Source organism: Apodemus sylvaticus, chromosome X (genome assembly GCF_947179515.1).
Source record: "Apodemus sylvaticus chromosome X, mApoSyl1.1, whole genome shotgun sequence".
NCBI classification, from domain to species: Eukaryota; Metazoa; Chordata; class Mammalia; order Rodentia; family Muridae; genus Apodemus; species Apodemus sylvaticus.
This window is the reverse complement of record NC_067495.1, coordinates 8791669-8811492: the sequence shown is the minus strand read 5'-3', so window position 1 is coordinate 8811492 and position 19824 is coordinate 8791669. Positions and strand designations below refer to the sequence as shown.

The following is a 19824-nucleotide window of genomic DNA, read 5'->3' as shown; positions in this document are numbered from 1 at the left end:
TCCCCCATCTTGGTGCACTTAAGAGTCCACTTGATAACTGGATGTTGGAATGCTACAGCAGTAACTGGAAGCTTCCCTAATCCATCTTCCTGTTATGATCTGCTTCTGGTATTGGAGGGTAAAACAAGCTGCAAGGGAGTCCCCCTTTCCAACTTTGTCTGTAGAAGAATGGAATTAAACGACTGTGGACATGAACTAATTGACAATACGAATAGATAGTGTTAGAAAAAAGTAAAAGCAGTAGAAATATTGAAACTGCAGACCTTGCTGATCAGGCTAAACAGAGTGACAGAACAAAAAGAGGCCTAGAGGGAGAGAAGTGACAATTACTATAGCATTTCAGGGAAAAGCTCTTCTAAAGGACCAAGATGTGTAATGGGTGTGGGACTGCAGTAGGTGAAGGTCAAAAGAAATGCAAGTGAGCTAGGGCAATCAAAGGAGAAAGGGACAGAAGACCTGAGGCTGGGTATGCTGGTACATGTCTATAACCCCAGCTACTCAGGAGGCTGATACAGGATGATTGAATCTGAGCCTGGAAGAAAGTGAGAAAACACTTTCAAAAAAAAAAAAAAAAAAAGAGGTAGGGGTGGGGTTCAATGGTAGTATAATTGTTTAGCATTCGTGAGGGTCTGGTTTTGATCCCCAAAACCTCAAAAAGGGATCAGAGAGTTCTAAGAATCAGACTCTCGGAATGGGATGATAAATCATATTCTCAGAATAGCTTCCTTAAAGTCTTTGGTCTATTTTGATTTGTGGAGCCGAACTTGTTTACAAGTTGCCCACTGGGAATCCATCATCATCATGTAAAAGAAACTCAGTGACAATGGGTAACTCTCTAGGAATGCAAAGGATGCAAAGTACTTCAATTTGCTCCTTTCCTCAACAGGTTTATTGCCTTTTAAGAAAAATTTTTGTAAAATATAAATACAAAGGCAGAGAATTTACTTACAAAGTTAAAACACAGATTTCAAACATAAACACACAATTCAGAAAATTTTAGTTTTATGTACATTTTCAAGCAACCTCAACATATTATGTTAGTTTTCAATATTTTACAGAGTACAGAAAAAAATAGCTCAAAGTCTTCTTTAAATAAGAGCATAAAATGTTTAAACATATAAACAATCCGGTTTGATGTGTGAAAAGTAATTTCACAGCTTTTAAATTAGGATACAAAAGTTTCTTACAATTAGTTGTTGTGTGTGGATATGGTTTGAATTTATATTACATACTACTGGATCGAGTCCAATAGCATTTACCTGGTGTGAGCAGGTACTCTGTAAACAAAACATAAAAGTATACCACCACCAAGTGCCTTCACCCAATTCACTCCCCCAAACCAAACACAAAGTCATGACCACACAATACACCCATGGCCCACCACCAGGGCTTTGTATGAAATTACGCCAAGCACAGAACTCCTTTTCATTTATTCATTTATTCATTTATTTTTTCTCCTTAGAAAAGAACAGAAAAGAAAAATGTTCCAAGTAAAAACGAACATACATCTCAAAGCATGTGTGCACTGAAAAATAAAGACATTTGAACAGCTTCATAAAAACTGACTTAAAAGTTTAGAAAGAAAACACGGGCTTCTTCTAGGTTCTTCTGACTGGAGTAACTTCTCATATAAAGAAGAGATATTTTCATATGTAATAGTGTCCTTTCTTTACAGAAATTGTTGTATTATGACACATATGCACAAGGATTAACACTATAACACACTGTACACAGTGGGTGGGCAGGGCAGGTGGCTCACCAGTAGTTTTCAAGGCCCGTGTCACCAGGGTGGAGCCATTCCACGGAGGAGCCCAGCAGTGTCTGGAGCTCATGGGTGAATTCCACCAGATCCAACAGCTCCTTGCTTTCAGGGTTGAAGGCTTCCAGGTCTTTGGGGCAGGAGAACAAGAGACTTGTAGAGATCTGTCGATAAAACTCTGCCTCTGCAATGGTGACAATTTCCATATTGGGAAAGTTGCAACGGAATATCCGGGAGGACATTTTCAACTTCTTGAGCACGTCTGAGAGCAGGAGCCAGTTTCGGGGCCTAGAAAATAGAAAGGGGTGGGGCTTAGGTTTCTGGCCAAATGGAAAGGTACCCACGATACCCTGACTACTAACCAGGGCCAGCTGGCTTCTGGGCAACCCTGCCGCTTGCTCTCTCCCACCATGGCTCATTGCTGGACTTTAAGTAAGGAGAGTAACTGCGGCTGAAAGAACTCAGGCCAGATCTCATTTTCTACAATTACATCTACTAGTTGAACAAGCCAACACCCTTTAGAATTTCTGTTCCTGTTTGTAATGGCATATGTGTTTATAGCTTCAGAGCCGAGGAGAATATTACTCATTAAACACCTTTGTCAACACATAGCATAGCATAGCAGTTTCATGAGATGTGCACCCCAAAGCATGGGTATTAAGGTGCAGCAGCACACCCATAGGGGAAACATGGGATCTAACCAAATCTGATGACACATTAAGGACTCCAAGTGTGACTGTCCTATTCTTAGACAAGGAGGTAGGTTATCACTACAATCCAATTGCACCTCAAGTCTTGGGGGTGTTCCTAGGGTGATTTGTTTGGGGATGGGTGACAACGGTAATATCCAAGATGGTGGCTCTAAGCTCCTGCTTTCTCATGAGGGCAACCTATACCATGCTATGGTTAAGTCCCATCTCCACTGGGTATAAGTAATCAAGCAATCTGGTCCCTAACCCAAAGTTTGCTGACAACTAAGGAGCCACCCACTCATCTACCTTCATCTGCCTAATGGGACAAACTGCCTTAGAAGCAGTTTGGCCACTTTGTGCCAGAGATAGCCATGCTCACCCCTGAGCGACGGACACTTGGATGTTATAACACGGCAAGAGGGAGCTTTCGGCAAACTCAAACTCAAACAAATCGCTATAGTTATCCTCTTCCTCATCTGCGTCTTCTGGTCCTGGGGGGTTAGCCAAAACATCGTACCCACTTTCGTCATCTGGTTCTAATGTAAGACAAATGAGAGAGAGGGACCCGTTAGCTACAGAAGATTTCAGCCGCATCACCACATCCAGACCTCTCCAGCAACCAAGGTCTTCTTCCAGTGCCTACCTCCCTCCCTTGGGGTAGACAGAAACATTGGAAGTAACCCACTCTCCACAGTACAATGCTGCTTACCACACACAGAGCTGCCATAGAACTCCCAAGCGCCGCTGGTGTCATCATCACTGCGACCCTGCAGGTCATTTAAATAGTCTGCAGAGAAAGGAGGGTAGTGATGAAGATAAAATATACCAGCAAACTAGGTGTGGTGTTGCACAACTATAATCGCAGAAAGTTTGAGGCCAGCCTGGGCCCCACTATGGAATCCTGTCCCCACACAAAACGAAACCCTACAATAACAAAATGTTGCTCCAGCTAGGATGCATTTCCCCTCTGAACTGATAGGCTACTTTGTGAATGGGTCTTCAAGTAGCCTCTCAATTCTTAGAAGCCCTCTGTGATACGTAACTGTTAACCTGACTTGCTGAGGGACAGGCTACCCTGGCGTACCAAATGAGAGTGCAGAAGCTCTGCAGCTTTTATTTATAAAAGCAAGGAAGAACTCTTTATACCTTGTCTCTGATCAACTGAACAACTCCTCCCAGTAAGTCCAACTCAAGGCGGGCATGGGTGGGTTGTGGGCCAACTGAGGGAATTCTTTCCCAGGAAGTGTCTGATAAGAAATGCAGTCACGAGTACCTGACAGTCATGAAACCCTCTGTGCTTCTGTTTTGGGGAATCTCATAACACTTGGGGCTTAAAAGATGGCTTTATCCTAAGACCAAATAACATCACTCCAATTTGCATGCCAGGAGACTGTATAACTCCATACAGACTTGCTCTGTAGACTTATGGCCCATGCTTAAGTGAAAAGGAGATTTGTAGAAAGGGAAACTAAACAAACAATCAATCAAAGAAAGCTACCACAAAGAAGCCAAATGGCCTCACTATAACAAGGTTACACCATAAAAAAAAAACAAAAAAACAAAAAACAAAAAACTTTCTCTTCTGCCTAGTCATATCCAAATCAAAATATACAGCTCCCATCTCTTCCCACCCTATCAACCCCTTCGGTTGTGTGAGTGAGAGCCCAGGGCTTCCCCTATGCTAAGTAAGCGCTCAACTATCAGGCCTTCATAAGTCAGTCAGGCTGGCCTTACATGCATAATCTTCCATCCTTATGTTCTGTGGGGATCTAGGACTGCAGGTGACTGAAACCATCCTGCACAGGTGAGCCAAGCTTTTGAGTTAAGATCATTCATTGGACTACATCATACCTGTTAAAAACTTCTCCATAAGTTCACTGTGGGTCATTTTCATAATGGTTCTCCCTGAGTATGTGGCCAAAGTAGGGTCAGCACCATAGGAAAGAAGCAATCGGACAATTTCTAAGTGGTCATTCTCCACAGCATCATGCAGAGGCCTGGGAAGAGACATAATGGCATTAAGCTTATGTGAGCACACACACACACACACACACACACACACACACACACATCATCATCATCATCATCATCTCCTAAGCTAGAAGTAAAGACACCCTCCTACAGCGAGGCATCGTGGGTGCAGTATCACGACCATTGTAGGTATAAACAACTGGTTCAAAGTCAAAGAACCAGCTCTCCTCTAAAGGCCTGGGGAAGGGACTATTTCAGGGTCAGCTCTCAAGGACACAATTTATTTTATTCTTAGGCCTAAGGAAGAACTTAAGTCTATGATGAAAATGTCTTAAGGGCCTGATAGTGGTCTATTCACAGGAGGGCACAGGAGTCAATGTTATTAGGAAACCATGACATTCAGGAGGCAGAAGCAGACAGATCTGTGAGTTCAAGGCCAGCCTTGTGTACACTGAGTTCCAGGAAAACCAAGACTACATAGAAAGACTGTCTCTAAACAAAACAAAACAGAACAAAAGCCTAAATGATTACCTTTAGCTATTTATGACCATAAGGGAAACCCTCGTGCCCTGTCTCCTAGCAGTGTACCCCTCAAGATATTGTGTTGACTCAAGGACCAGGTGGACACCAGGGCCTGGATGTGGGTGGTGACTGAGGAAGTGGGTGGAGGGAGGGGCATATGGTCTTTAGTCCGTCCCTAGGGGTGTTCCAGCTCACAAGTACTTTGAATAGTGACTTCCCAGATGGTAATGAACAGTTCGGGGGTTTGAAAGGCAGCACCCCCCTGACTCTTCAGGAAGGCATGGCCTCCATGGAGGCTCTTGGTCTGTGGGAGAACTACAGAACTGGCTAAGACTAGCAGGGGTTGGTTTGTCTACACCTGCCAGAAAATCTGTTCGGTTCAATTCTAGACTGGAATCTGTGCAGGTGCGATGGGCTCATTCCCTCTCTCAAGGGTTTCTGCATCCCCTTAGAGCTACTGTCTGCTCCTCCGAAGGATGAGGATGCAAGGACAAGTCACACCACTGACCTGGTTCCATCCTGGGCACTGCAGTTGACATCAGCGCCATATTCAAGGAGGTGGCGCACGATGTTGAGCCATCCCCTGGCACACGCTTCATGCAGAGCACAGTAGCCAGCATTGTCTCGATGATTGACATCACAGACCTTGTTCTCCAGGCAATATAAGACCACTTCCTGTGGGGAGGGAACAGGAAATACCATCTGATCACCACACAGTCCCCTCACCAGGAAGACTTCTTCATAGTTCTGAGAGTCCACACTGGGGCCTAGGAACCCACTGTGGTTTGGGTGGTGCCTGGATGTTTATTGAAGGGCTCAGAACAGTATGAAGGGCTCTGTGTGGCCCAAGGCTGTGCGGCCCTGAGACACTTGGCTCAGTGCTGAGGGAGCATGCAAAGATCTCAAAAGGGCTCATTCAAAGCCAGGCATGGTGGCTCACACCTGTAAGTCCCAACACCCAGGAGGTTGAGACCAGCGGACCAACAAGAATCTGAGACTAGCCTAAGATACGCCATGAAACCCTGTCTCAACAAAGCAAATCCAAGGGTACATTCACCTGTACAATGGCATTTGTGTTCCACAGGCTCATTATAGATAGTAAACAGCCAAGTTTAGATAAAAGTAAGGCCAATCAATGTGAAGCAAAATGGCAAAGCGGTCACCACATCCTGCAACCCAGAGCAGGTCAGGCACATTACAGCCCTGTGTACAGACAGGAGGCAGAAGCCGGGCAGCCAGGCCTCGGGACGAGACGCAGGGCTCTAATGGGGGCTTCTGGCCAGGTATTTTAAACATCACCAAGGGGTGGCATGAAGCCAAGTGAGGTGGTATACACCTATAATCCCAGCACTCAAGAGACTGAGGCAAGGGGATGACTTTCAGTTTGAGGCCAGCCTTGATGGCGAGCCTGGGATATGACGCAAAATTCACTCTTAAAAACAGACAAAGAAACAAACAAATACCCCCCCCCCCACACACACACACACAAACCAGACAGGTATGAGAAAAAGGCATAAAGAGGACTGCAAGAACAGTAAGTAGTTCAGCAGGAGAGCCTTTGCTTGGTAGGCAATGCTCTGAGTTCTATTCAAGGACACTAAGACCTCAAATGACCCCACCTTTCCTCACTCCTCATTCTACTCAAGACTGAATCAATGAAATGCACTCTTATTTACCTAAGTCAATGACAAGAATCAGATAGATCACATCGTAGAGCAAAATAGAACAAGCCCACTCCTCCCCCTCTGCAGAAGGCGGTCGGTGTGAATGGTTTGTGTCCAAATCACTATTATTAATCTCACTTCGTTAGCATGTTAAAATATTAATATGAACCACTCCCAGTAAACAAGGCAGTAATTTATTCCATGTCTTATTACCATGATTAGGCAAGTTTTCAAACACACTGAACAGTATCTGTCACCAGGAAACAGGTTACGCTATCTTCCTCTAAGTCAGGCCAAGTAGACTGTTCCTAACTTCTAAGAATGGGGTTAAGTGTGGGGGTGGCCTAACACATGGCCTGTCGGTGGAAGGGAAACCTCACAGGAGCCTCCCTTCACGACACTGGGGAAACTCATCCAGTAGACCTAAAACAGGGCTCCTGGTGGCTACTCATAGACAGTAGGCGGGTTGTGAATAAAACCTCTTATGCCCTTTTAGGACGGTTCGCTTAGGTCCTAACTAGAATGTTCCAGATGCCTTCCTGTGAGCCTAAAGCTGCACGCTGGTAAATCTGACCATCTGTGCCCTGCTGCTTCCGGTTGCCACGGCAGCTCTCTTCTCAAACAAGGGGAGGAAGAGAAAGGGCATGCTTGGCACGGCACTTCTTCCTTCAGGTTCTAACCTGCCAGAAAGCCCACAATGCTCTGAGCTCCCAGGCCACCTGCCCTGCACACCGGTATCCAGGATACCGCATGAAGCTGCTGCTCTTTTAGCAGGCCCTCACTAGCCAGACTCGAGTGGACGGCTGCAGTCTAATGAGCTGTGTGCTCCGGCCAGGAAGAGACCTCGTCACGTGACTCTGGGATCGGCGAGCACCACTGACTGCTGTGCAAAGATCAATTTATGTGGATCCCGGCGGTCTGCCCAGTGTCCCCTCAACCCAGGGTTTATTTGTTCTGACAATTATGGCCCTCACCTGGAAGCCTAGCTCGCTACGGGGCTGATTTGAGGGAACCTAAAAATGAAAGAAGCCCGAGCAGAAGGCCAAGTCAATTCGCTCTTTTCCTAGAGGAAGGCTGGAAAGGCAGCAGTGGTCACACACTAGGTGAGGCATTTGCCACGGCCTAGCCTCACTCTGCTGCATTGCTGTCACTTGGCCCGAGGTCTTGCCCCACAACCACTCTCCACAGCCTAGGAAACACCAGGAAGAAAAGTGGGAGTGTTCTCATCCAACGCTTTGGGAGACTGTGGTCCAGAGGGGTTAAGATTCCCAAGCAAGGGAAAATATGCGACTCATCACTCAAACCAACTCCCAGGTCTGCTGGGAAGCCTCGAAAGGCCCAATGAAAGGCTCTGGCTAGAGGGCTTCAATCCAGCTGTTATCAGTATCCCTCTGAACCGCTGCTGGAGTCACACAAGCTAATACCACTCTCCTAGGTGGGAGGGTGATAGCCTTCTTACAGATGCCAACTGCTGTTCCCAACAGAACAGCATGGTGAGGATTCGTGCCTGCCTGATACATTTTTCTGCATCAGAAATGGGTGTTTGAAGGACAACCCACCCATTCCTAAACAAAAATCAAACTGTTTTTGTTGGACAATTCTGTTAAGAGGCCATAAGCCGAATGCCATTAACCGCAAAATGTAACCATAAAGGCCATAAACCCGACATTGTTAATTAATTAAATGCCTCATTAACTTTTTTAAAAACATGATTTATTTAATTCATAGAAAATTTAACCATCACCACTAAATGCACAAGCATGCGCTTGCATGCTGGTATTTTAGCTAGAGAAATAGAAGCCTTCTTAGTAGGAGACAAGCAACGTTGGGTGGGCCTGGCCTGCCTGCCTGATCTATCTAGTTAAGACACCCCTGAAGAGATGAGATTAGCGGAAAGAGAATGAGGGTCAGGTGAGAGAAATTTCCTTTTTATTGTACTCAAAGCACCTTTAGCCAACTAGAAAACAATGGTAGCAAAGTTTACTGCTGGAAAAAGCAACAGACAAACAAACAAAAAAACAAAAACCCCACAACTCTCCCATAGCTGCATGTTTCCAACAGTTCCTTCCAGGAGGACCAGGAAATTGGTCTTCATTCAGAAAGTTTGAAATTGCCACATCTGAATGGCAACACCTTAAATTCTTAAATTCTGCCAAAAGAAACCCAGGAAAGTCAGACTCTGGGCGAGCTGAAATGGTTAACATTAATAGTTAAAACACTGGGTATTGAAATTTACATCTTGAAAGTTCCACCTGCCTGTGTAGAGAAGTTCAGTAAATTTTCCCCGGGGCCATCAAAGCAACAGAGCCTGTTCCTTCATGTAGGCCGCAGACCTAAGGACTGCATAAAAAACTATTCCTTAGAGAAGCCATAAGGGTCTCTTGCGCCTCACCATTTCTCTTTGCAAAGGAGTAAGACCTTTGGAAATGATGCTGAGATCAAAGGGCTAAGAAAGAAGCCTTGTTTCTCTCTGAGCAAAGAAGCCTTCTGCCCTTGAGGGAACCCTCGTTCCCTCACCGGCTCCTTTGGTGAGCTTGCCAGAAGCCCAAGTGTAGCAGCAGTGGTGAAACCCCTTGAAAGGGAATGGATGCAAAGCATGAAGCCTCACCTGCATCCTACGAGGTACCGCTCTCTGCCTGTGGTTAAACAACCAATGGCCGCTAGTACTTAAACCACACTTACTGAGCTGATAACCAATCTTTCCTACTAGCTATCTCTGAGATAGTCCTGAGATAGAAAACAGAGATGTGTTGATGCAAACAACGGCACACACAACCAGAAACACAAGCATACCCAAGAACCTCTCACCCACGAAGCCACAATTCCTAGGCTGGGATCTGGGTCACTGGTTAATGTAGGGCTAGGTGATCCCACCTCAAAATACAATGGTTATCAGGATGAAAACAAGGACGCGCCAGGGTGCTAGCTCAATCCTGCTGGCCTTGCCAACTATGGGCCAGGGTATCCACCCATTTCCTTCACACCTCCACAAGCAGCTCAATGAACTACATTTTATTTTGACCAACTCCCAGGGGGCTGATGTCAGTAATAATAATAATAATAATAATAATAAGCCTTTGCCTTGTGGGCTATTGCACAATTTCAATTGGCAAGTGAGTATGGCGTGCATACAGGGGCAAAAATAGGCGGTTAGCTCCACAAGGTTCTGAACTGCAGAAAGGGTCACTGTTCAGGGTCAGTATCTTTCCAAGTTCTGCGGTCCCCCTACAACTTTCCTCAACCAAAAGTGCAGAAAGCAGCAGTTTCGAACCCAAAGAAGATGTGAGGGAAAATGAGTTACTGTGGATCATACAAGCTTGGGAGCACACCGTGGGGGGCTCAGGCAGGCCAACGCAACATTGAGGGCACAGGTCCAGTTGGCAGCAGTGAGTTGGGGGCAGAGTCCCCTCAGGCTGCCACTCTCTCTCAGATATCAGGGCTGCCTTCCCCACCGCAGTGGGTCCACACCAATTGTCCCCACAGTCACTTCAGACCCCTCAAGACCACTTTCTACCAGCAACAGCATAAGCCACCCTAAAGAGTGCTAATCGCTTCTCTACACACTTGTTAATCACAAACCAAAAGAAATCATTAAGCCGGGCGGTGGTGGCGCACGCCTGTAATCCCAGCACTCTGGGAGGCAGAGGCAGGCGGATTTCTGAGTTCGAGGCCAGCCTGGTCTACAGAATGAGTTCCAGGACAGCCAGGACTATACAGAGAAACCCTGTCTCGAAAAAACCAAATCCGAAAAACCAAAAAAAAAAAAAAAAAAAAAAAAAAGAAATCATTAAAATTTACCTCAGTTGCCAAGTCCCTAGCAACAGACCTAGCCACCAAAGAGAAGACAGCCAGAGTGGCTCTAATACAAACACCCTGCTGGGCCTTGGAACACCTCCTGATGTGGAGGGCTGGGCTCTGTTCTCCAAGTCCCTCCCAGAGGCTACGGCGCCCAGCCTGAAGCAGCAGCAGCTGGATACTTCAGATTCAGAGTGACCACAAGCACACTCACCTCATAGCCTAGGCGGGCAGCCCGCTGCAGGAGGGTCTCGCCAGCATTCTTATTGACAATAAGTCTCCGAGCTTCTGGCGGCATGGGGCGAGACTGGGTGGTCTCTTGAGGAGAATTTGAGCATGGCAGCTGTGTGGCCTGGGTGGCCGGTAGCAATTGTTGCAAACGGTCAAAGGGCTTTGGCTCCTGCTTGGCTGGTGGTGACAAATCGTAGTCCGAACTGGGCTCAGGTCGTTTTCTGAATCTCCGCACAGTCATCTGTCACGAGAATAAGCAGTATGCACAGGTAAGACTGTGACACTTTAACACCCCCATTGCGTTTTCTCCCTTTCCTCTTCCACAGAGTGACAAACCCACAGAGAAAGACACTTTTCTTTTTTAGGAAGGGAGGGGGTCTGTCAAAGGAGGGGTGGGGGTGGGGTTTCACTCTTACTACTTTGAAACTTCATGGCCACCCAGTGCACGTGCCCTTGTAGGACAGGACTGACATAAAGAAGGGGTGCAGTCCAGGAAACCGGGAGCTTCCTCCATGAGAAGCAGGCACGAGGGGGGGCGGGGCAGAAGGTACCTTAGTGTCACTGTTCTCCACATAGTAGTCTCCCGTGATCTGCAAGCTCCTCCTGGACTCCTGAGGTATCAAGTGCTTGGTTTTGCACAGTCTCTTCCCGGATGGCTTCTCGATGTTGTCTGTGTATTTTTGCAGCGGGGAGGCAGCCTGGCAATCCTGGTCTTCCTCTGTGCACAGCACATCTGTCTTCTGGCTTTCTTTAATTTTCTGCAGTTTGGCAGGCAGCCTCGAGGCCGGCGTGCAGCTTGGCTGAGTCTGCTTTTTGCCACTTGCATTGGTGGATGAAAGGCTCTTCATGGGCGGAGAGCCGGGGAACACAGGCAAGCCTAAATTCGGAGGGGGCGGTGACGGGCAGGGGGGGGAGGGGGAGAAGAAGCAGGCGTTACATAGTTGTAGCTGAGGCAGAAAGAAAAGCCCATTGTTAGCACTGATCACTGGAGCGGCTTCAGTTTTTAAAGATATACCAATTATGTTTTCAAAGCATTAATATTTTAATTATCCCACATTCAAATGGCAAATAGGTTAACCCTCAAAATGCCAAGTGGGAAGTTTCTTCAAAGGGCCAGGACAAGAGGACAGAAACTGGTTCTTCCTGCTCTCTCCCACCCACTGGGCTCAGGTGCTCACAAATCCAGATGACTGAGGCAGCTGGAGCCTGGGAGGATTGTGTTGGCAAGGTTGTGGGGCCACGCGGCCTTCCCTTCCTGCCCAGCCATATACGGGGGACATCAGGAAGGATGTGGAAAGAAGACGGGCAATGGGGTATGCGAGGACATCGCCAGAGAGCCACAAACTTGGATGGCCCAAGTCCCCGTGCTCCCCAAGAGGCCCTTTCCCACGGAATGCATGACCTATCCTCTAGAAGCAGTGAGGAGTCAAGAGGAGGTCTCTGCATACCTTGCTCATTGTCACAGGATTTGAGGGACTCTTCAGAGCAGCCTCTGTTGTTGCCTTTGGCCTCTGCCTTTTTCCTGACAGGCTTCTCTTCAGTGATGTTATTCCCCTGGGAGGTGACCTCAGGCTGAGCAGCCTGGGCCACTTCCTTCTTGCTTGGCCGGCCAGGTTTGCTCTCGGCAGCCGCCGACACCTGCTGCTCCCACCGTTCTCTAAGGTGCAGCAAGTGGCGTTGTTTTTTAGGATGGAGCCCTGTTAATTCAATGCACACCTTCAGGTTGGTCAGCTCATTACAATGTGGGTCTTCTAAGTGGTTAGAGGAACTGTTTGTCATTTCCCTCTCAGGCCAGTCATCTAATGGAGAAATAACTACAAATTAATCAAAAAGCCCCCATGGGGAGAGGAAAAAAAAAACTGTCTTAATAGCACCAATGGGGTGGGGGAGGGGAAGGGTGTGGCCACTGTCTCCCGCTTGCCAGGTCACTTTATTTTTCTTTGGCCGCCTCTGGGTTTGGAGGGAGGGGAGGTGGGTGCCGCCTCCCCAGGGCTTCGGGAGACATTGTGGGAGTGGCAAGCTGTCTATGGAGGGATGGGGGAGGTGCTGCAATAACCCCCGGGTGAGCCCACACCAGCACACTCAAGGGTGCCCTCTGCGGCTGCATGCACGGGCCTCCCAAGCAGGCAGCGGAAGCCAGCCAAGCTCACCTTTGGACATCCGTCTCCGCTTGGCTTTCAGCGGGTCCTCAGCTGGCTCTTCCACGGTGGTCTCAGTGTGGGTGCTGTCACCTGACAGTTTGCGTTTCCTGTCTAGCCGGAGGGTGGGGCTGTGTGGCATGTCCACCACCGTCTGGGGGTCAGTGGGTGGCTCGCTCGCAGGCGGCTTCTCCAAGAAATACTTTTCCACAGGAAGATCTTTGTCCTCTGGGGCTTCAAAGAGCTCATGTTTGTTTCCAGTATTATACTCGCCTGTGGGGACAGACAAAAATGCAGAAATAAAGATCCAGGTCCTTACCTGGAGGCAGGTGATGGGGGCGGGGGGTAGGCAGGACAGCCTCGGCCAAGGCCACAGTGATGAACACCTGACAGTTCTTGGGAGACAGAGATCCTCACCCATTAGGAACATAGAAGCAGGATAATCAGAACTTTCCAGAGAAATGATTCAGAAAGTGCAGCAAGGTAGGGTACCTTGTCTTTCTAACCTTTCTGTAGTTGGGGGCTAAGGGAAACCAGAAAGGGTTGAGGTACCCATGCTCTCAACCAAGTCTGGTTAAACTAAAAAATCTTCGGGAAAGCATTTCTTAGGTCACTATTTGGAAATACAGAAGATTGTAGTCAAAGACTAAATATCCCCCAAATGTCATTTACCCAAGGGGGCAGCATCTATGTTTACTTGAACAGAAAAAAGATGATGAAAAATGAGGAATGTGGATGGGAGAGGTGTTAAAAGAAGCCCAGGAACTGGATGGGCACGAGGGGGCAAAGAACCCGGCAGACCCAGGGTTGCTGGGAGGAGGGCCCAGCAGAACCAAAGGCCAAGATGCCTTAGCAAAATCTACAACTTCAGAGACAACTTCAAAGGGCTCAAGCTGATGGCTGCCAACAGAAATCCCTATCACTAAATCAAGAAGCTGTTCCCATTTAATGTCCAAAATAGGGAATCCCCACGGGGACGCCGGTCACCTAACCTGTGTTCTTTCTCTCATGCAGACATCTATAGACAAGACCCTTTACAGTCTTTTGTGGCCAGGAGAGCATGAACTGTTGGCTCCAGCTCCCCAAGGCTCCTTCAGTTCTCCATACTAGACCAAGGGACAAGAGGACCAGCAGACACATCCAGCACCTACCCTCTCCCTGAATCACCATAGCCCCACACCATTTCCCAATTGTCGTTCTAACCAAGAAGTAGCCCACGAATTGCTCTGGTATGGCAGTTTTTCCAATACCCAACAAAATCTAAGCACTCCAGGAACCAGTGAGCTGCCTCCGCAGGTAAAGGTAAGCCTGAGGAACTGAGTTCCATTCCTGGGGACCTTCACGGTGGAAGAATTGTTGTCTAGCCTCCACAAATGTACTGTGACACATGTGTTTGCACACAGAAAATAAATCCCCGAAACAACAACAATAGAAAACCCACTGTGTAACAAGCCACCGTAAGGCTCTGTGCTTGTCCATGGACCACTGAAATGATCCCACATGTTTCTGGGGGGCGTGGGCCTCCTGACGATGTGGGTCTGGCATTTTGGTAGCGCTGCAGGAGTCATTTTGCAGGTGAAATAAACATTCCCCCTCATAGGATGAGCTCAATACATTTCAAATTCCACCCCTACTTGCGACCAGCTCGGCTCATGCATCATCGACTTCTCTCAAGGGCAATCCAGCATTGAGTGGCTGTCAGCTGCGGGGGAGCAGCACCTTAGGGAATGTGGTACTGGATCCAATCTGAGCTAAGGAATGGCTACATGTCCCCAACCGCTCCTCCTCCTCCTCATGGACAGAACAGCCAGAGGCTGGATCCTTTGCATGGCATGCCATTGCAGTTCTGAGTACATGAAACTCAAGGACATGGTCAAAGCAGGTCTTCAGCAATGTTGACATGCGGCCATAAGGCTTGACGGCAGCCAGGGAAGGCATGCCATAGACCACCGCCCTCAGCGTGGCAGGGGTCTTGGAGGTAGCAGGCTGCATGGTCTTACTTGCGCTAGCCACTCTGTGACCCTCTTAACTGCTCTGCCACTAACAGTACTTTACAACTTGGCCACGCTGGGCTATAAAGTGGGAACATGATGACCTCTTCTCTTCCTTCATCAACCCTGGCTGCTCAGGCCAGAGAAATTATTTATGCAGGATCCTTAAACCAGCTCAAATTTACCCCAGAATTTTAAAGGGGACCTCGTTCACCTCTTCCTTTTGTAGGTGATGTGAAAGGAAGGTAACTGGGTAATGTCTTAACTGCCTATGGATGGAATCAATCACTATCAGACAGCAGCGTATTCAGTGTGGGGCCGTTCCCAGATTCCACTACGGCCCCCCCCCCCCCCCGTCTTATCCTGTTCCAGCATCACACCCCTCCCGCTGCCAATGAATCCCTATGGCTCTCTCTGCCCTGAGTATTTTATATTCACTTCCTAGTCTTAACAGTTGAACTCTGGGTCTCACGAGTAGGCACCTGTTTCACTGTCTAAGTTATCTTTCTTGGGGAGCGTGTTCACTGACGCTTTCAGCCTCACTGTCAACTCAGAACAGTGAAAGGAAGCTTGCTGATCTCAATCAGTGGACCTTTTGCCCAAAGTGCCCAGGTAAACACCCAGAAGACTGTTTCATGGGCTGCCATCAGCTGAGAGGGGCCTGCCTCCGTTCCTGACATGACAGGAGCATCCCTAAAGACTGCTGGGGGGTTGGCTATCTCATTTTTTTCTGGGATTTTCCCATCTGAGCAAAGGTGCATACAGGGGCTGCCCCCACCACCCCATTACCATCCCTGACTCCCTGACAGAGAGGCTGGCAGGAAAGAAGAGATAACACATTGCTCACTGGCTCCTTCAACTCAGCACTATTCCTCATCCACCTGGTCACTGTATTCCTGACCCTTGGGGGCTGTGAATTGCTGGACAGCAAGTCCCTTTCTGCCTCATCCTGAGGAAACTCCAGAGCAGGGCCTATTGTTCTCTCTCTCTCTCCCAATCACCATCAAGAACTCTCACTGATAAATCTGAGGTTCATGCCATTCCACACACCATCAGCGTAGCTAGCTTCTCCAGTCTTCAAATCCTTAGAAACCTCTACGCATCCTTCGTCCAAGCCTCTTAGGGCAATGATTCTCATTCGCTTCAGAGAAGCCCCCAAAGATCTGCACCAGGGCGATCTTCCAAGAGCTAATAACAATTTTGAAGCAAACATACTGCTACTGCTCTCAGTCATTGGATGCTCTGCACCATTCCCAACGGAAGGTCCCACAAAGCCCTCTGATTTCCAGATGGGGCCAGTCTAACCACTACCAACAAAATTACCCTTAGAGCAAAGGAGATGGGCCAATAGAGAACAAGCAACAGAGGCCCTAACAGCCAGGCTCTACTACCTACCACTACTTGTACTATTGGCCCCTAGGTCACACCATGTAGGCAGATGTGGGTGTGGCTGCAGTGTTCAATGTTTGACACCTGCTCCCTATAGCATGGTCATATGACTTGTAGCACATATATCCCATAATTTATCATGGCTGTGCTGCCATACTATACCTTGTAGAAGCATCGCCATGGCAACATTTACAAATCACCATGGCAACAAAGCAACTTCATCACCGGGGCAGCCGTGCCCAGTGAGCCCTAAACAAGATGGGAGAGTTTAAGACTTTTGAGGGTCATCCTAGATGTCATTCCCCTCTGCAGGTGGCTAGCTCTGTCACCCACAGCTGAGCAGGGTAGGTATCAATGCCAAGGCATCTCTCGAGTTCATCAAGCATGCTGCTGCTGTCCTGGGGGAGGAATTCTCCTGTAGAGAAGTTCCCACAAAGCCCTTGATTCAAGCCTTCTCCAGCTCCTGCTCAGACTCTCATGCAGCAGGCTCCGGGTCTGCCCCACCCAAGAGACTGACGAAGTAGCTCATGTTCAGCAATGACCAAGCTAACGCGTCCTTGCCCTTCCCTATCGCTAAAATGTCATGAAAAATTCCTTCCCGTGAACTGTCAGGTGTGAAGGGAAGCACTTGACGCATCTGATCAACTTCCCCCATCATTTTAACTCAGCCACCATACCAAAAAGGGCAAATGAAAAGCCTGACCATGTATGTCTCCTCCCAACAAGATGCACCCACCATCTCAGAGCAGAGGGGCTCCCCCAGAAGGGGAAGGGAGCAGAGACTGGCAGAACATGCTTATAATCCCAGCATCCAAAAGGCTGAGGAAGGAGGACTGAGGCCAGCCTGGGCTACCTGGTAAGACTGCTGCTACTCCACCAGAACACAAAACCCAAAACCCAAACAACAACAACAACAACAACAAAGACAAAAAGGGATAGGTAGAGTTTAGAATCCTGTCCCCTCTACTCCAAATCCCACCCTAGTTCTCATATGCAAACAGCTTGGCTCTTGTCACTGTAATCCCCCCCCCCACACACACACACATCTATGAGTCCGAAAGGCAGGAAAGTATGGGGATAGTGACATAATGACATTTTTCCTTCTTGGAAAACAAGCCTTTTACACATAACCTACAGAGCACTTGATGGCAATTTCTAGCTCTTACAAGTGGCGGGAAAGCTGGGCGGTGGTGGTGCACGCCTGTAATCCCAGCACTCTGGGAGGCGGAGGCAGGAGGATTTCTGAGTTCAACACCAGCCTGGTCTACAGAGTGAGTTCCAGGACAGCCAGGGCTACACAAAGAAACCCTGTCTCGAAAAAACCAAATCCAAACAAAACAAAACAAGTGGCGGGAGCCCTGTTCTGGTACACCCAAATAGCCCACTGTCTGAGCCTTGAAGGGGCCCCTCAAGCCACTCCAATTTCTTATCTCTTGGGGGGGGGGCAAAACAGAACAAGGGGGGAGGAGGTGGACCTCCCAGGGAGGTAGGTGGGAGGCCTCACAGATTCTTATCTGAGGGCAGTGGCCACTCGGGGCCTGGCTCCTGTTACTTGAAAACTAAAGAAAAGGCCCAAAGGCTGGAAGCTGTCCAACCTCTCCCCCTCTGACAGCACCTCTCAGAGTTCACTCAGAACAAAGGGGACTCCCACTTGCAGCTAGCTCCTCCCTCTAGAAGCACCTTGCCTACTTCACAGCTCCTAGGGGCCCCGCCTTCCTCGCCAAGCACCTCACAAGGTACTGGTGACTCGACAGCTTTGTGCCCCCACACTGAGCACCGGAGTGGAGGAAGGCCTCCTTTGCCACTTCACCCAGGAGCAGTCCAGACCCTTTACTGCCCTGTGCACATCTTTTGACAGAGAGCATTTGGATACTTATACACACATCAAGAGTCCCTTGGGCAAGGGCATCACTTGCTTGCCATAGAAACTACCTTTTTCTGTAGAACTAACTCACAGCAAACCTTCTTGGGTCTGACTGTTGCTGCAGGAGGAACTGGAGGGAGTGAAGGAAAGATGGTGCTCTAGATAGCCAAAAATAAATAAATAAATAAATAAATAAATAAATAAATAAATAAATAAGTAGATAAATAGATAAATAAATAAATAAATAAAACCACACGTTCCCGTGCCAGAGATCCTCAGACTCCTTCAGGCACCAAGAACTGCACCAGGTGTGTTACACCTTCAAGGGCAACAACAGAGGGCTCTCAAACACGCACCATCACTGACTTGCTTGTCTAGGAGGCCTCTGTAACAGCTATCCTCCATGTTTCCCCTGACATCCTCTTTCACCTTCCCTAGGAAGGTTTCTAAAGGCCAGAGCAGGCCTCAAACCTTAGGCATAGGCATTTGAGGAAACTAAAGACCTTCACCAAGTATTGTGGCACACACCCTTACAATGCTCCAAAGCCCAGCCCAACAGGAGACCCATCATTTAGACCGAAAGATCCTCAGAAAGGCGCTTACTTTTCCCCACATTTACTCCAGATCATAAAGTATCATCTGTCTGGTAGGCCTTTCCCACACGCCATTCTTGGGTTCTATAGTGAACTCCCAATGACAGCAAGCAAACTCAGCAAATACCTGGTCCCATCTTTCTGGTACTTTGACCCACCTTTATCCCCACCTCAACAAAACCTAGATAGAAAAAAAAACCTGAGTACTTTTCCCATTCTGGGGCACACTGCCATGTGGGAGAGATGCAAGGCTAAAGAGTTATCATTCTAGCTGCTTCAAAAAATAAATAAATAAAAATTAAAAAAAAAAAAAGAAGAAGAAGAACCAGCCCTTACCACTCACTTTCTAGGGCTCCATTATATTGGGCTGTCATTCACTTAGAGCCTGGGTGTTTCTTTGCAAACAAAGACCATGTCCTAGAAAAGAACCCAATAGGATGCCAGATTCCTGACTGCTGTGAGCAGACATCACTATGCTAAAGGCCACAAGGCAGCCTCTTTCTCAGAGCAGTCCCCAACTGGACCTTGGACCATTATCCACAAATAATATCCTCTCACCATCTCAGATCTTAGAAGCGGGGTGGCTCTGCTCTCACCAATGTGACGCCACAGCCCAGGTGCCCAGGTTACTTACTTCTCTCACTGTCGTTCTGGTCGGCAATGGCCTCTTCCAGGACAACTGACTTTGGCTTCTTTTCCTGATTTCCTTTCAACCTTTCCCAGTCAGCTGGGCTGAATTTGCACACCTCGGAGTCTTTGGTTGCTGGGTGGCTACCTTCTCTCTCTTTCATCTCCAACTCTGAGAAGCGCATCATTGCACGCTAGAAAGAAAATGGAGATGGAAAAAAAAAAACAACATCTTACCATAAAGGCTATTTCATGTGCCTTATACTATAAAGGAAAGTGTTTTCAAAGAAAAGCTTGCCCAAAGCCAACCACAATTTATGAGATACGACTCAGATATTTTAAAGTTTAACAGATAAAATTTAAGAGTGTCTATGTGAGTAGTCATAGATTCTTTATCCATAAAGTCGTGTGTATAGGGATATAGACGCAATGTGTATGTATAGCCATACATACACGATTGCATAGAGACAGACATTCTCTTTTGAAGGGTATAAGTAAAATAAAACAAAGCCACAGCGCAAAGGAAAACAAAAGAAAAACACAAAAGAAAAGAAACAAAATGTACAATGAATAAAGACGACCATGGCC

The 19824-nt window shown here is 47.7% G+C and overlaps 1 protein-coding gene across 9 annotated transcripts in view; it reads right to left on the bottom strand.

The window, feature by feature from the left end:
- Positions 1 to 968: 968 nt before the first annotated feature.
- Bcor (BCL6 corepressor) overlaps positions 969 to 19824 on the bottom strand; it is a 124186-nt gene continuing 105330 nt past the window's right edge. For 7 of the 9 annotated variants that reach the window (XM_052170447.1, XM_052170449.1, XM_052170450.1 and 4 more), the window contains 10 exons: positions 19244 to 19430; positions 12785 to 13045; positions 12083 to 12433; positions 11186 to 11511; positions 10618 to 10875; positions 5453 to 5619; positions 4303 to 4448; positions 3161 to 3238; positions 2831 to 2987; positions 969 to 2047 (listed from right to left, as the gene is read on the bottom strand). In XM_052170447.1, the coding sequence (XP_052026407.1) occupies positions 1756 to 2047; positions 2831 to 2987; positions 3161 to 3238; positions 4303 to 4448; positions 5453 to 5619; positions 10618 to 10875; positions 11186 to 11511; positions 12083 to 12433; positions 12785 to 13045; positions 19244 to 19430 (2223 nt within the window). In that variant the 3' untranslated portion in view covers positions 969 to 1755. The remainder of the gene's footprint in view (positions 2048 to 2830; positions 2988 to 3160; positions 3239 to 4302; positions 4449 to 5452; positions 5620 to 10617; positions 10876 to 11185; positions 11512 to 12082; positions 12434 to 12784; positions 13046 to 19243; positions 19431 to 19824) is intronic. The other 2 variants (XM_052170444.1, XM_052170445.1) reach the window with 2 other exon arrangements.